The sequence below is a fragment of the Anser brachyrhynchus genome (assembly GCF_964034855.1).
Source record: "Anser brachyrhynchus genome assembly, chromosome: 4".
Taxonomy (NCBI): Eukaryota; Metazoa; Chordata; class Aves; order Anseriformes; family Anatidae; genus Anser; species Anser brachyrhynchus.
In genome coordinates this window covers 77,539,495-77,557,100 of record NC_137698.1, presented here as the reverse complement: position 1 = coordinate 77,557,100, position 17,606 = coordinate 77,539,495, and the positions used below count along the sequence as shown (strand labels likewise).

Sequence of the window (17,606 nt, the reverse complement as noted above, 5' to 3'; positions counted from 1 at the left end):
AAGTTCTTTTTGTGCTGGGTCAAAGGAGGGATCCCCTTCCCGGCTCTGGCACGACAGCACTGAGGTCCCTAACAGAAATAGGACCTGAGCAATGACACCAGGAGAAGACAAGTCCGAGAGGGACACGGGCTCACAAGCTGCATGCAGGAAACCGTGGTGTATAAACCCCACTGCTAAAGGGTGCTGAGAAGGGGCTGGTTTCGGGGAGAAAGACAGGCTTTCGGGATGAAAGCTGCATGAGCACCAGTGCAGTGTTGACCGCTACTATCCTGACATACCAGCGTGGGAGACGCTATGATGAGAGAGCAGGAGAAAGGGAATGGCTGCATCCCCCAGGGGCTACCGAAAGCCTTGTATAGGAGTGAGGAGATCCTCGCTGAGGACAAGGCCAAGGTGCGACCAGAAGAGTGGCACGGGAAGGGGCCGCTGCTAGCTGCAGAGCATCGCAGCACCCGGGAGCTCCTCTAGCAGATAACCAAGAACAAAAAAGGTGTCCCCTGACCTCCAGGCCCCTCCAAGCGACTGTTTATAAACCAGCGTCACCCAGGTAGCGCAGGCGGTACGGCAGCGCTGGCGTTTTGGTGGCACCCCTGACCTGGTGAAACCCATCCCCGCCGGGGGAACAAAGCCGCCGGGAAGGGAATCGCCTCTCGCGGCGCCCGCCGCGCGTGATTCCTCTCCCCCCCCTTCTCCGTCTCTGCCTTGCAGTGGGAGCCTCTCTCCTCTCATCAGCACAGACAAGGCTAATTGGGGTGATAAAGAACTGGCTCCGAGTGCTGGCGTGGGCTGGAGGAACAAATGGTGCGGTGGTCACAGCTGGTGCTGCGGAGACAGCGAGGGAGCGAGCGCGAGGCAGGCTCCCGGCGCCCGAAGTTCCCTCAGCCCATGCTGGATGCGGGGCCGCGAGGTGGGGGGCTGTGTGTGTTTTGCATTCGCTGCTGACACGGGTGTAACGTACATGCGCGGCCGGTGAGGCAGAAGCAGGCAGAAAGCAGATGCTTTTTGTTTGGGGTTGATACTCATTTCTATCCCAGCTCGGGAAAAGGTGTAGAAAGGAATGTGCTCCGACGAGCGCAGGGAGAGAGATAGGTCTAGGCGCTCTGCCAGGGATCCTGCGACGATATGGAAGGCAGCTAGGGGAGACAGGAGCAGATGGATTTGGCATACAGCTCATCACTCAGCCAAAAAGGGGGGGGGGGAAGAGAGAAGAGAAGGAAAGAAAGCAGCCAATTTTGGTAGGGGGAGGGTCATGCGGCCTGACGGATGCTGCACCGCGAGGAGGGGGAAGGGAGGACCAGCCTGGTCACCGCATCTCCTGCTGCCTCCGCGGGGCCGCCGCCGAGGCCTGGTGGTGCTTTGCAGGCCGAGGGGCTCTGCGGGCCCTGCCAGCCGCCCTCTGCCACCTCCTCCCGGGCCACCAGGCAGCAGGGCAGTGGCTGAGGTGACGCCAAGCACGGGATTTTGTAAATGAAGGCACCAAGCGGCCGCTGCTTGGTGGTGCTGGGCCCAGCGCGCCGCCCGAGAGAGCCTGGGGCACGGCCAGCACCGCTCGCAGGCTCTGCTCCGTCTGAAGACATGGGGAAAAACGAGGTGAGCTGCACTACGGCCACCAGACACCTCTGCTTGCAGCTCAGTGCAACCACGGTGTGAAACCACCGAGCTCCTTCGTTGCACCTCATGGCAAGCCACCGCCGCCACACGGCCACCTAGCCGGGAGGCAGAACCTCATCGAGCTGGCTTAATGTGCTTCCTCGGGGTCAAAACCAGCCTGACTGGGGTTTTGAGGTTTTGTTCCCGCAGTAAAATTGCCTAAATGTTGTTCTTTCAGATATTTCAGACCTTCTCTTCTTCTTTTAATTGGCAGTAGCTGAAGGAACGCTACTAGGACCAAAATCACAAATCTCTCCTGGAACCTGTGCTTAATTTTACAAGGCTTTCCAAAATTAAAAAATGTTTAAAGAATAAGTTAAAGACCATAAGGTTTTTCCTTAAAAATAAACTCTTTCCAAAACTCTTCCCAGCTGTCAAACAATAAAGCGCCTCACATGGACCCACTTGCTAAGGATAACGTTGAGGAAACCAGCTAAGGAGCACCACTTGGAAATGCCACAGACCTACCGTCAACCCAAGGTGACCTGACAGGTGAGAGATTTGGGAAATGATCCATCTCACCCCAAAACCCGCTGGTTAAATCAGAGACGTTTTTCAGAAGATATCCAGGCCAGCTTCAAGGCCTCGGCATCCTGCTTCAGCCAGCCTCCTGCTTTGCATTTGCCTAAACTCTCACTTCCAGCGTGGCATTTATCGATCTGCTGCACCAAGGAGCTCTCCCCTGCCAGAAGTTTTGACCCCGTTAAAGTCTTCAAAGATCATCAAATCGTCTCTTTGTTAAGTCCTTCTCCTTTATTTAAATTTATTGTTTGCAATACCGATGCTAAAGCTCTTCCTGAGCACTTTAAAGCTTTCCTAGCTGGACACACTGGTTGCCTCGTGACTGATGTGCACAGTAATAAATAACTGTGTCAGTAACCGAGACTCAGTTTGCTGGCTAAGTCACAATCCAGGGGAAAAGGATTTTCAGGCAAACATTTTTGTTAGGTTTTCCCTGAAATTAATAATAAAAATCAGATGGAATTGACTAGAAAATGTCTCTTCATTTTTTTTGTTTCTCTCAAGTCTTTTAGGCTCCCCTCTTTTAAAGAAACGTTCACAGCTTTCAGAAGAAAAAAAAAATCATCTCTAGTCAAAATGTTTTCCTTGAAAGCACGGAAACAAGCTATTCGGCTCCCTTTGCACCCCTGATGCTGGCTGGGCTACCAAGGAAATTGCAGCAGAGCCCGGACAGACACAGCTGGGGTCAGCAGTCGGGTGCCCCACGGGGCTGTCCCTGGCCACAGCGTGTCCAGATACGGCCGCACCTCGGTGCAGGAGCCCGGCCATGGGTTCGACGCCATCCCCATCCCCATCCCAGCTGAGAGCTGATGCCAGGGTCGCAGGGCTGGGTCCCCCAAAAGGCAGGGATCAAAGGGAGCTGCGCCGCTGCCGCTGTGAAGAACCGAGTGATTCCCCGGTGAGGGTTTAGAGCCTCCCTTCTTGCCATCCCGGCTTTGATCACCTCCTTTCGGCTGACACCTCGAGGCACTGACATCCCCACTGACATCCCTCGCAAAGCTCCGCAGCCACTGACCCATGCAAGGAGCCACGGGTGGGCTTCTTCAGGCTGGGCTGCCCCGGGAGGAAGCATCCAGCTCCACGACGCTCGCGTCTCACTGGCTCCGAGTCCCTGGGTCAGGGCAGGGGAGACACCACCAGAAGATGCTTTGGGAAGGTGGGGGCTCTGGGAAGGTGGCGGCTTTGGGAGGAGAAGCCAACGAGGGCCAGGAGGTGCTGCACAAGCAAATAGAGTAAGCCTCTCTGGAGCCCTGAACCTGTCTATTTAGGAAAAAAAATGAACATTTGTGATGTACTCCTGTAACCACCAGCGTCAGTGTGGGCTTGCTGCTTCTAAAGAAGTCAGGCACAGCCTCAACCCAGGCATCAGAGTAGCCTCGGGCTGTAAAAACAAGTGAATGACTGCAAATACCACTCAGTGACTGTAACTACAACTAAACCATTGTAAATACAGCTCAACGACTGTAAATACAGCTCAATGACTGTAAATACAGCTCAACGACTGTAAATGCTACTCAAAACCTGTAAGTACAACTCAACAACTGTAAATACAGCTCAACGACTGTAAACAGAACTCAACTGCACTCAGGTCGAGCAGGTTCGGTCTCTGCCCACCAAAGTTTTCCTCTGTTACTGGCATGCTTTGTAAAACCGAGTCAGCAGCAGACAAAGCTGAAAAAAGTAGACAAGCAGCTCGGGAGAGCATTTGATTTGCACCCCCCTGTCACTGCCATGTAGGTGGATTCACACATACATATGTAAAGTTAGGAACAATGAGACAAGCCATGTAACTTGCAAGGCTTTATTGTTGGGCTGCAAATCTGGAGCCCCCGAGCTGTGCCTAGCAGATGGGCACCGTCAGCTCCCCGCGATGTAGAGCTTTGTGGTGGAGCTCCCATCAGAGACTGCATCCAGAGCCCTGTTTGCAAACAGTGTGTTTTTAGGGATGTGTCATGGCTCTGCGGTAAACCAGGCTTACACTGACGTGCAGGGTGGAAATGAAAGGACCCGTGGCCACTCCGGAGCTAACACGAACTCCCCTGACTGTCCATGGGAAGGCAACCATTCAGTTCTGGCTCCAAAACCCACCTGAGAAGCGAGGAACAGAGGTGCTGCAGCCTCTGCTCCTGCCCCTGCACCATCGGCAGCTGCCAGGCCACCAGCATCTTCCCAGCTCACGGCGGCGCATTTACACCAGCAGTGCATGTTGGTGCTGCCCGCAAACCTCTTGCCGAACCTGGAACAGGCATTAAGAAGTGCCGTTGCTTGGGATTAATTTTATCTCTCTTTTCTTTACCCTCCTTGAAACAATAAGGAGGAGGAAAACTGGAGTATTTGGCCGTGCAGGCTCTTGAGGGCTATCCATTTCAGAAAGTTTCTCTGGTTTCTGTCAGGGATGCTGTGACCACGAGCGGCCAAATCCTGCTGTCTGTAGGGCAAGGCAGAGAACAGAGGCTCTTTTCAGACCCGACTGGAAAGGGTCGGAATGTGGCCACACGCGTACCCTGCTACGACATCTGTTAGATATAAAGTATGTCAGTGCCGGTGCCGGTGCCACAAGCTCTTCACACTCTATCACATCTGCTGACACCTCTGCACCGTCCCCTGAACACGTCACTGCTTTTAGCAGAGCACGAAATGCAAAGTGTCAGCGGCACCTTGGGTGCCATCAGGTTTCTGCACCGCGACGAGCAGGAATATTCCTCATGCTCAACAGCTGTTTGGATAGAGACGTGCAATTGCTTCTGAGACAGCTACGAGGCTTCGGATGTTACCGCCCTCACCTTAAATGGGAACAACTGACCCTGCCCCGAAGCAGAACAGGAGAGTTTGCAGGATTTATGGGTCAGTTATGGGATAGCACCTTTATCACGGGGGGAGTTTTTACCTTCAGCTCTGCGGATCTGCGAGCACGCAGCTGCCTATGCATGGAGTTGCAAATTAGTGCATCACAGCTTCTCGAAAGAAAAATAATCTGCATCGCTTCTCCATTAAAAAAAACAGCAGAGTAATCGGAAGGGAAAGAAGGAAAACGTGGCATTTTAGGCTCCTGCCCATCGGGGCTGGAGCAGAGCACCGCTCCCGCGGGGCGATGAGCTCCCCATGCCCAGCGGCACACGTCTACCGGTGCTGCAGGAATGACCGACGGTAACAAGTCAGCAGGTGGGACGAAATACATGGCAGCAGGCACCTAAGGCAGCTTCAGTGCTGGGCATGTCCCTGCCTGTAGCTCGGCGGTCCAGCAGGTCCCTTCACTCCCGAGCTCCGTCCCGCAGCCAGGTCAGCGGCAAGGCACCGGCTGCAGCCTTCCAGGTCCCCGTGGGAAGCCTTCTGGTGTCTCAGGGTGACACCGGTGTTGAGCAGGCTGCTGAGATGAAGGAAAACCTCTCGCAGGACCTGGGCCCACGGCCAGCACTGGGCTCACACTGCCCCAAGACCCAGTCCCCTGAACGACCCCACCTCCAAGTCCCTGCAAAATTGGGGGTTTTGGTCTTCTGGGGAAGGAGAGTGCTGCCTACCGCACCAGAAACCCCAAGTATTAAAACAAACAAAGGTTTCGAAACCATCAAGCTTTAAGTAGCAAGACCAAATAAGTTATTTCTGAGCTGGAGAGAGAAGCCAAGACAAAGGCACGATGCATCTTCCATACAGTGAAGAACCACGTAAAAGGGCTTCGCAGGAACTAAGATGCCTCTTGTCCTTTCTGATGGAGATCTCTTCATGTGTAAGATAAATGCTCATGAGGTAAACTCTCTACAGGAATTTCTGCAGGAGCTGCTCCCAAGGTGGGTCCCGGAGGCTGGTACCACAGCAGCAGCACGGGTTCTGCCCACGGGTCGGCTGTCCATGGGGTAAGGAGAGGCCACCCCCCCCAGGAGAGGCCGTCCTCCCCAGACTGGCTCTGTAGGGCATTCAGTCTACACCAGGAAAGCAAAAGAAACTTCCTCCTGGCCCAGGGAAGAAGCTTCACCTTACAGGACACAGACTTTGATGGGGAACGTTCAAGGCAACTGATGAACCCAAGAGTCATCAGCCCGTCTAAAAAAAAATCTGGAGAATGCCCCAAACTGCCGAGTTTAGGGCGAGCTCAAGTCACTGCGCCTTGCCAGAACGGAAGGTCTTTCTAAAGAGAATTAAGAGTTGTCTCTCTTCTTCTGGAAGAAACAAAATCCTGCTTTTGGATGTGGGCATGATAAATGTGGCAAGTTTCCTTTTGATGAAAAGGAGCAATTCGGTCCCTCCTCGTCATTGTCCCTCAAGCACGTCTGTGGAGGAAGAGACCATTTGCTGCTGCTCGCTGACAACGCCAAGCCGTGCGATTCCCTAGCTATCAAGAAGGACCACGGTGGGTGCTGCAGGATTCAGGGAGGGCCTTGCTGCTTTAAAGAAGCCAAGCAAGTTCCTCGGGACCCCAAGCCTTCGACGCATTTCCTTCCCTTGAAGGACCAACGGCCCCAATTAGAAACAGGCTGTTAGATCCGAATGATTTAAAAAGCAATTACAGATAATTATAAATACGGGGGAAATGTGATTAATAGCTCGTTCTCTGCAGTAACCGAGCATGCTTACAGCAGGCAAGTCTGGACAACCGGCTGCCTTCCTTCGCTCGTGTCCTTGATGTCTCACTTGGAGTAATCTGAGGTACGGCTGCTTCAGAGGAGCTAAAACAAGTGTCTGAGGGCACGCAGGAAGCTGTGAGACAGGGATAAGGCAGGCAACAGCCAAGGAAGAGCCGGGGATGAACCCGGCTGCACCAAATACAGAAGCTGCTGGTGAACAAGAAAGGGGAACAAATTATCGGGGTGGGCTGGCGGAAAGAAAGGAAAGGTCTCGGCTTTCAGGCCGAGAGGAATACAAGCAAAACCAAAGCCCTGTGGGAGCTGGGACAATTGTACGGGGCAGGAGGAAAGCGGGATGAGATTGGACGGGATGATCTTGTAGGTCCTTTCCAAGCTCGTGCTTCTAGGACTGCCACCTCCGCGCGCTGCCCTGCGACCAGGGCAGGAACCCCGGGGAAGTGCTTCGCAGGAGGCGCTCTGTTTACAGTAGGTGCTGCTGAAAGGTGTCCCGAAGAAAGACAGCAATTAACAGGCCTGGAGAAAAAAAAATGGCTTCTTTCCACAAAGAGCCTTTTAAGTGTGTTTTTCGAGCCACTTTAAGGGTTAATGTTTAGCTGTTTATCCGGAGTTGTCGGATGTCAGCTCTTTCTTTTGACTCCTAATGGCTTATAGCCATCAGGAGGTGAAGACTCCTCAAAAGAGATGGTGTCAGGAATGTTTTTTTATGCCCACTAGCACCCACACACCTGCAGGAGCCTGTGCTTGCAGGATAGATAGTTTACATACTTGAACCTGTATCCCAGGGACAGAGATATAAACATGAAACCAGATCCCATCCGACGGGGCCGTTGAAGCCCCTGGGCAGTACAAAGGGGTCCTTTCTCCCACACCCACCTCCAGTGACCACAAATAACAGCTCAGTTGGAGCCGTCTCTCCCCGCTAAGAATAAGCTCTGCTGGTCCAGGTTACGATTTTAGGGCTGGCCCCCGACAGGTTTGCAGCGCCTTTAGCTCCAAACGTTGGTCGTGAAACAAAGGGCCGCTCTCGGGAGCGGGCTCCAGGAGTCAGCCCCGCCACAAATCAAAGCCCCTCGGACAAGGGAACGGGAGAACAAAGACACCGGCCCCCGATCAATCAGGGCGCTGCTCACTCGTGACCTTCCCCAGGTGAGAGATGTCACTGAGCCTAATAATTACACCGCAAGGTGCAAACAGGCCGAGCAGTTGTAAATCTCACCACCGCGACGTTTCCTACGGGCGTTCAGAGGCAGCTGGTGGGGCTGATGCCCCTGGAGACCGGATCCTTCCTCTTCCTGCGCTCTTCCCAAAGCTTCAGCCCCGCTCTGACCAAATCTTCCCTCTTCCTCCTGCTAAACCGAGGCAGCAGCACGGGTGCAGGCAGGGATGAGGGGGATAAGGGCTGCGGCGCAGGTGTGCGCCTGGAAGCGCTGCTGCAGCCAGCCAGACAAGTGCAGAAGGAAACCACCACACCGCGTGTCTCCCCCCTGCTACAGTCCCCAAAAATAAAATAATAAAGAAAGCAGCATCAGACAGAAGAGATGGGGAGTTATAGTAATGAGAAGTTATCCTCGGGCACCCTGCTCTCGGTGTCCCTGCTTGAGCAGGGCGCTGGACCAGGTGGACCCCGAGGTCCCTCGCAACCTCAGCCACGATTCTGCGAATTTGGGGCTTTTTGCTGGGAGTTGGGAGCAGGGGGCACAGGAAAAGGATGTCATGGTCGTGGAATCTGGGCTTCCTTGGGTTTGTTTGTTTGTAGAAGCGCGGATGATGGCTCAGCAGCTCCGGCTAAAGCACGGCTGGGAAGGTAGCACAACTAACCTTGAAGCCTCCAAGTATTTAGGAACACCTTCAGTGTGAGACATGCTCAAGAACAGGGTTTAAGGCACGTTTAAGGCTGTGTCCTTCCAGCCTGCCTGTGTGACCTGAGCTCCCCCAGAAGCCCTGCTGCCACTCTGACTCGGGAATTTACACCATGGAGGCTGGGTCAGACCCTGCAAGCTAAAATAAACACAGCAAAAGCTCCGGGCTTCTTTCTTTGTGTGTCACACCAAAATACTTCCAGCCATGCACAGACTCCTCCGTGCTCGCAGTCTCCTGGGCAGCACAATTAGAAGGAAACCTGAGGTTGTTGAGGGATCCTGCAGCACAGCAGACGAGCTACTGGGGTATTTTTGTTCCCCGTTGCTTTTACAGGAGAGGTGTTCTGCAGATGCCAGGCTGGAGGTGTAAAGGGAAAGCCAAAGGGTATGGCCAAGGGAGAAGCAGTGTGTGAAGTCTGGCTCCTCGGGAAGCACACGCTGGGTCTGTAAACCCTGCCTGACAGCTGGGGTGGGTGAAGAAAGCCTAAACACAAGGAGGGCGAAGCTGGGAGTACATCGCCTTCTCCTGTGCTCGACGCTCTCAATGAGAGAGGGCTCGGGGAGCAGAGAAGGGATGCAGACGTCAGACAAGCAAATGGCAAAAGTGCTCCTGTTCCAAGTCAAGGGATATTGAAACTTTCCAAAAAACCGGCTGTTTAGCCTCGAGTTCACTTTTAGTGCTCACCCCTCAGGCCAGTGGCTGCTTTTCCTGCTCAGCAGATTGCAGACATCGCACGTCGCCTCCTTGGGGTGCACGGGCGAGGGCTTCTGCGGTGCCGTGTCACTAAGGTCCCAGCTCTGCACCAGCTACTGAGACGAGGGCTGAACTCACGGCAGAACTGAGTGTGGGGAACTGGTCCCACAGTGCTTCACGCTGCTCTGGTGAAGACTCATGGTCACGGCTGTGGTTTGGTTTGGGGCAGGGAACAACTTGTCACAGAATGAGCTGGTGACAATCACTTCCACCTCCAGACTTCAGGTCCACGCCCACGCTGACAGCGAGGGCAGGCTGCCCCAGAGGCACAGGAGGACAGATGTGCTCCTTGCTTTGTGTACACCAGTCTCTGACTATTAAAGCAAAGGCTGGAGAGATCTTTGCTTTCCACTGCTCAGCTGAGGCATGGTCCCGTCGTGCTACAGGAAGACACGGCTCTTCCGTAATGCAAGATTAAGGCTATGGTCCTGTAATTCCAAAAACCAGCTCAGATAAGCCCCATGAGTCACAAATCAAAATAAACTAGAGGTCCCGGACTAAAACTAACGCACCACGGCTCCCTGAATACTTGCAAACGGTCTCTGACCACGGGACACGCAGGGCTACAGCAGCACAGACCAACAGGAACCAGAGCACATTCTCCCTGGTAGAGCCCAGCTTCCACCCGTATGGCTGATCTCTTCCCCCAGAGAGGGAGGATTTATTGCTGCTCACCAGGAGCAGTCCGTAGGAACGCTACCCCCAGCATCAGCTGGGAGGCCAAAACAGACCCAAGAGGATGCAGACAGCCAACCAGGCTGGCCACCATGGGCCACTGTATACCTTATATACCTGGAAACCCTGCCGGGTTTATGAGTAGAAACCTGCTTTATGACTTCCGTAGGCTGTTATTTCTTTGAAAAGACAAGCAACTTACAACGGGCACTAATGGGCTCCAGCAATCACCTCCACGTTTATAGCTCCCATGGAAAATAAAGATACTCACGTCTGTGCCACTAGTTACTTCGCCGTAATAGGAAGAGCACACAGAGAAACCTCAGAGGAACTTCTGAACGCTTCAGAAGTCAACAGTGGAGCATCATCTGCGTGGCAGCATGGAACCGAAGCCGCAGGGTACGGCTTGAATCCTCTTCAGTCTTTGGCAGACACACAGAGCTGAGCTCCTAGCCTCCTGCCAGTCCTTAAGGACCTCATGGCTTCTTCTCTAAGATCAACCTTCGTTTCCTCCAAGAGCAACCTCCACCCGAGGGCAGGCTTTGGCCAGCAGCACGCCCAGGCTGCTGGACCCTCAGGGAAGGGTTCCTCAGACCCAAAAGCAAAGAAACCCCACAGAACTTCTCACTTCTCAAACATTTTTTTTCCCCATGGCAGCTGGCAAATCCTTTCCTTTGCTTCTCGTCCAAGTTGGACAAAATTACTGCAGAGAATCCCTCCGGCTCCCCTCCCCCTGCGCAATGCAATCCCAAGGGAGAAATGGTTTCATGGGGACCCCCTGCTGTCTTGCATCTGATTTCCCTCCTAAGTATGGTATAGGGAAGCGTCTCGAGGGCTATGGCTGTGACCTCCATACAGCTCTTTTGTCAAGTGCCATTTCATTAAAAAATCAGCCTTTTAACTGTGGACACATTTCAACCTCACCAAATCTGCTAATTATTGACAGTTGGTGAAGAGGAGATTTCACTTGTTCCTCCTGTTAAACTGCATCTAATTAGTAATTACTGGTTCACTGTCATCTTTACTGCAATAATCCCACTGCACATTGGCTCATTAACCTTTTGCTTTTCTAAAGCAGCCTGCCAACAAGATGAAGGCTAAAACAGATTGGAAAACAATAGCTCAGCCTTGGATTTTAGGCTGTTTATTCCCCTTGTCCTGGAGATCCAAAAGGAAGATTATTTTGAAGAAAAGGCTTTCAGCTGCAACCAGCCTAATTCCAGAAGACGGCTTGTTGTGCCCCAAGCAGCTATCAAAGCCCTTTAAACTTAACCTCTGGTGAGGGCACGTGTATTATACATGCGTACAACCCTTCCTAGTGGAAGGGTTTCTCAGCTCTTGCCTTGGCTCCATTTCTCACCTGGCTTTATCCTTCTTTTAGCAGCATGACCCGACACATGGGCCACGGGATAAGGCAAGCTCCTGTGGGTCTGCAGCCCTCTGGAAGCTCGAGAGCATCCTCTCAGGTGCTGAAAAATGAGCGATCTGGATGAGCAGAGCCCAAAGGGAAGAAAATTGGTGGAGCAACCCCACGGTTATTTCTTTTGCTGCTACACTGAATTTCATTTGCACAAGTCCCATTTTCAGTTTGGAACTGTCACAGCTGTTTCTATTGGCAGTGCATAGCTGAGTAGGAGTTGTCAGTGGGGATGCTGTAGGATAGGCAGCTAGAAAAGAGATTCCCCGGGGGGCATGGGAGGCACTTCGAGGTTGTGGGCTAAATGCATTAACTACACGTTTCTCCCAAACTTAACAGAAGTGAATTATTTAATGCATATTGATGTATTTGGGTTCTGGAGTTAACACTATGTTGGGATGCAAAGTGTAGTTCTCGGTGTCTGAAGTGTGCTCTATCTCAAGGACCTGTCTTTATGGTTCACACTATGGTTTTATTTTTATAAGGTGATCTTAAAAAACCATGACACCTAGAAAAACGCTCTAATTCTGGAGCACCATGGCAGGCAGCAAAGGGGATTCCATCTGTACAAACTGAAGGAAGATTTGAGGTCTTGGTTAGACCCAAAAGTAAGTCTGGATGCATTATTTTTCCCAGGGCGTGAAGGCTGCTTAGCTCCACAATTTTCATTTAGCTGATACTTATGTTTCTGTATGCAAGCAGAGCTGAATTTTGATTTCTCTTACGCTACTTCAAAACAGGACTAAGCGAAGCAGCTACATCTGGGGTACTTTGAAGCAGAATCTGACCTGGTTGAGACCAGCCATTTAACTGGGGCATGGATGCCAAGGCACCGTGTAACCAGAACGGGACCCCGCTGGTCCGAGGTTGCTCCCCAGCTGCGAGTGGCAGCAAACCCCCAGGGGCTGCCACTCCAGAAGAAGGTATTTGGCAAGACAGGGAAGGGACATTTAGTTGACACATGATAAAATGGCTGCATTGATATGGGACACTTATTAAATATATCACAAGGCTTCAATTCTGCTTGAAAACTAACTGTAAGTTTGAAACATGCTCAAAAGCCCCTTTTGCAGAGAGGATCAAAAGCTCCCATGCTAAAACAAGAGCTTAATAACACATCAGCTTCTGTGTTTGCTCTCTGACTAAAGAAAAAGGACTGTGAATGTGTGATTAAGGGCAGAATTTGGCTCATTTACAATTCCTGTAAGGGTTGCTGCTCAGACCATAATCATATTTTTGGAACAGAACACGCCTATTACATCTTGTCGTTAATAATTTACTCCCTGGGCAGAGCTCATTACAACAGCATCATCTCTGCTGTGTTATGCTCCTGGCTGCTTCACCTGCTGTAGTTACAAGGGAAAGCACATACACACACACGTACACATATACACGTATATACCTACAGAGAGCGAGAGGTCAGTGTTCAAAAACTGTTAACTTAGTTACCTGGTGAACGGATGGACCAGAAACCAAGAAGCCACACTTTCTGAGAAATACTCTCTGCAAGGAAACTCGGATTTCATTTCCAAGATTGTGAATAAAATGACTCTAGAAAGATTCTTTCAGGTGAATCACTTGCTCTGCTTACCTGAGCATCCCCAAAGCCACTGACCACTGAGGGCGTCTCAATGAGACTGATGAATGGGAGGAACGCCCTTACACACCCACACACATTTATAGTGAATGCAGAACTAACTGGGAGGCCGATCAGCCTGGGCTGCTTTGGAAAACCTGACTCCTTGGTGTCAAGAGATCCGAGGTCCAGCTGTGCGGGCGGAGCTCACGCCAGCTGAGCAAAGACAAGCCCTCAGCGGGCAATGAGCCTCACCACCAGCTGTAATGGTGTCTCTTCATTGACACGGTGCGTGGGCAGGGAGCACGTCATTCTGTTTGATCTACTAATCAGCGCTGATTCATGTTTACACTGCGGATAACATTTCATCTGCTTTTAGAAGGTCATTCTCAAGTGATGCTGTATGGTTTTCAGTATTGACTGATGCCTGCAATTTGTATATCCTCTGAAGGAAGAGAGACCTTAATTTTTCTTGTGGGCTAGAATTCATTCAGCTGTTAGCATCAACACAATTTTACAAGCTGCTGTATCAGATACGACACGTTATAGAGTATCTGTCACCCATAAAGTTCAGACTATAATAGAAAAGGTAGAAAGACCTTGTGAGCTTCATTATTAGATGAGGAAACTAAAACAATGAATATTTTTAGAGCTCATAGTGTTTACCTCTGAATGCTTCAGATACAGGTCCCAAAACTTTCGTTCCCACTGACCTTAGCTGGCACTTACTATTTCAAAGAATTGCGTGTTAAATGTTGCTATGTTGCTTACAAAAAAATACTGAAAATGTACTAAACAATAAGTTTCAAAACAGAATTGGAGGGTCAGATTCCTGTCTGTGTTGAAAGAAAGGTTTGGTTTGGCCAATACTATTAAACATGCGTCATCAGTGAGAAGGGAGAAAACATACAATGACTGCTGATAAAGGTTAGAGATGACACAAAGACTGAGAAAGTGGTAAATAATCAAGAGCCCGAGATCCAGAGGCCTGTAGCTCACATGGCCATCTGTGGAAAGGAAGCCAATGTGCATGGTACTACGGTCAATAACGAAGCTGCCTCTGGAAGCAATGAATGTACGGGACATCTTTTTGGGGGAACGGCGTCAATGCTGCCTTTGGGGTAAATGACATGTTCCTCAAACAGGTGCTAGGCCTGGAAATACTTCTCAGTCTTTCATAACCAAAACCTCTGAGCAGAACTTGGGATCACGGTAAATAACCGATGGACAAGGAGCTTCGGTTGAGCTCATGCCAAAACGACTAACGTGTTCTGTGGACGTATGAACTCAAGCAGAAGCAGGCAAATCACACTGCCCCTGTAACTGGAACTTATGCAATTCCTTACTGGAATACCATGTCTGGTTCTCGTGGAAATGCTCCAAAAAGGATGTTGACTAATTAGAAAAAGTTTAAGAAAGAGCCACACGAATCATTAAAGCAGCAGAAAACATGTCTTTTAGCAAGAGACTCCAAGATTCAGATACACTCTGTTTCTGACACAGAAGATTAAAGGACAGTTTTATCTCAGTCTGTAAACAGCTAGAAGAACAACAGAAAATTGGTAACATGTTTTTCAGTCTTGCAGACAAGTGTACAACAAGATTCCCTGGCTAGAAGTTGTGGATAAACCCATCCAGACTTTAAAAAAAAAAAAAAAGGAAGTAACCAATAGAGACTGTGATAGGGACTGCAATACGTGTTCCTGATCGATTGTTCCATATGAAACAAAAAGAACTTCAGCAAAGCCCTTTGCTTTGTTTGATAGAGGTTTTACCCCTTTGTAAGTGACCCTATCTGCAAATCTACAATTTTATAATCTGCAAATCTACAAGCTCCAAGCACCGAATAGTCAAAATTCATGACTCACAAAAAAATACACCTTCACAGTTTGCTCAGCCAATTTAGGTACAAGTGATTTCATTAGCCCTTCTGCCTGTTTCCTTGGCTAGTTTTCCTCTGTTCGCTTCCCTTACAAAACTCCCATCCTACCTTCTCCTCTTGCATTTTAGTGCCCACAAGATGCAGTATCCATCCAGGGAAGTGCTTTGTATTTTTTCCCCTGAAAACCACCCAGGCTCAGACTAAACATTATTCCGAAACGCCAAGAATGTAGTGGAGACTGCGAAGTGGGGAGAAGCCTTGCCCCTGAGGTTGTGTCTTCCTGGAGCCAGTCTAGAAGACAAGCAGCCAGGAACCCTCAAAGAAGCTCTGGGAAAGTAGGTCCACATCAGACGTGTATCCCAGTGGCAGCTCTGAGTAATGGGATATATACTCATTTTCACCACGTGAATACCACGGAAACATCCCTGCCACAGGGACAGCGAGCTGAGCCATGTTCTCCCTGGTGCAGCTCAGCTCTGACTAAGCTCAGGACCACCCACAAGACAGGACAAACCCTGCTGGAGCCACGGGGCAGAAGCCATCAGCCAGAAATAAAAAACATCTCTTGACGTGATCTGACCCCGCCAGACCTCGGTACCACTGGAAGAGACAACCAGTTATGGTCGAGATGCTTCTCTGAGACCAAGCAGGCAGAACATCAGCCTCATACACTTCCCAAAATGCTCCAGCCTGCTTGCCCCACTGTTCCCTGGTGTTTTGATCGCTTCACAGTCCAAACACCCTCCGTACAGGAGAAGCAGATCGCTGTGGTGGGGTACAACAGATGTGATGGAAAGGAGGACCACGCATTGTCCCCCCTTGTCTTTAAAAGGTATGTTTGCTGGGTGAAATGAGGATTCCCCTTGGAAAGTACATCCCGCCACATGATCCAGCCACTGGTAGAAGTTGGGGCAAAGCCACGTGCTGTTAATCTGTGGTGTAGCATGTGCTAACAGGAGGGACCAACATAACCATCACCTGACCAGTGACTTGTCAAGTGAAAGAGACAGCAACCAACTTCATCACAAAATGAACTGGAGAAACGAGACCGTTATCCAGAGGGCAAAACAAGCCGTGGCGTTGGTAAGCCATTCTGTGACATCCCACTGCAGGGACCAGACAGGTACTGACCTCGGACATCTGCGGGAAGAGGCTGATGGCCAAGGGGAGGGCCAGGCCGAAGGCCGCGAGGCACACAAGGCTTTGCACGGGGAGAATCATCCGGGGACGGGACCTCAGGAGGGATGTCCTGGAAAAGAAAAGCTCCGTTAGACCATTTCACGGACCGGACCCACCAGCCTTCCCCACAACTGGTGCGGGTTCCTCCCGGTGGGTCATCCCAGCTGAGAACACCCACAAAGGATCCTGAGTCCTGCACCGAGCTCCTGCATCTGCTGGGGTTACACGGTCCAAGGCCATTTAAGTGCTCACTTTCCCACATTACACAGGACCACTTCACGCAGGCTTCCCCCATTTCAAACCGTATCACATGTGAGTAAACCGCACACGGGGTGATCCGGCCACACGCAGGTGCTGCTCGCTTTAAGGCTTCGGAGGCTGTCCGCGAGCAGAAGGAAATTAGGCTCTTGAGAGACACTGGGAACTCTGTCAGCTGCACCACACAAAAAGGCTTCGTTAATGGGGTAATAAAGTAGTAAACTTGACAACGCCTTAATCTGTGCAAAATGAAACTTCTGCGGAGTGGGTGATAAGGATGCCTTACCACCGGCTGTCCCCAGGGGATATGTTCGAGTTCAAGCCTTGTTAACAGCAAACTTGTGAAGCTACCTGCATGGTCAGGTTCTGATAATGACCCATTAAGTGACTCTTCCAAGGCAATTAACACTGAATGACAGAGACAGCATCTTGCTCGTAGAAGATGCCATTTTAAGTATATTCCAGGATACAGGACCTTGGATGGTTTACAAACGTTAGGGGATAAAATATAATTCTTGAGGGGTTTGTTCGGAAGCTATCTGCACCAAAATGACACCTGTCATTAACTTTTTTTCTACCAATCCAAAACAAATGGAAATAAGACAAGTAGATGGTGAGTTCTGCCTGAGTATTCAGTAGATGTTAACAACGTAGAGGGGCAGCCAGATTTGCCGCAGGGTCATCAGCTATGGCCTTAGTCCCTCGGTCCCAGAGTCCATATCTCCTCTGACCGTCCCTGAGGATGCTGATGCCTCAGGGCCATCAAACATGGGCAGAAATCTGCTAGTTAATGCCCTTCCACTGGGACGAGAACACAAAATCAAGGCAAACAACCCTTCCCACATCAGGACATGCTGCTAGCCTGGGATACGAGCGTTTGGCACACACACACACATTACCTTGCAGGTGCATCTCCCTGTGCAGCCTGTGCCTGCAGCCCATGCAAGAAACCAGATTACTGCAGGCTGCAGGCACGCACCTGATGAATTCTAACGGAGCAGCTGATGTGTGGGAACTTGTTACCCTGCCGTAGGTTGTCTGTGTGCCTGAACATTCAGACTCCGTGCCCTTTGCTAGCAGTGCTTGCTGAAAGCTGTCTTCATTGTAAAAAGGCTTGGGGAAAGTGGGGAAGGAAAACAAGATCTGGAGACGTAACTCCTCCGATATCTCAATTGCTCCCTAATAAGCTAACGAGACAGAATCGATCCTATCGATTTCTGAAAGCCAGGCTTCTCTTCTTCAGTGCTTGGCTAC

The 17,606-nt window shown here is 50.8% G+C and overlaps 1 protein-coding gene across 3 annotated transcripts in view; it reads right to left on the bottom strand.

The window, feature by feature from the left end:
• Positions 1–17,606, bottom strand: part of SFXN5 (sideroflexin 5) — a 95,777-nt gene that overhangs the window by 8,043 nt on the left and 70,128 nt on the right. For 2 of the 3 annotated variants that reach the window (XM_080592105.1, XM_080592106.1), the window contains exon 13: positions 16,047–16,164. In XM_080592105.1, coding sequence (XP_080448231.1) covers positions 16,047–16,164 — 118 coding nt within the window. Of the gene's footprint in view, positions 1–16,031; positions 16,165–17,606 lie in introns of all 3 variants that reach the window. The other variant, XM_080592104.1, reaches the window with a different exon arrangement.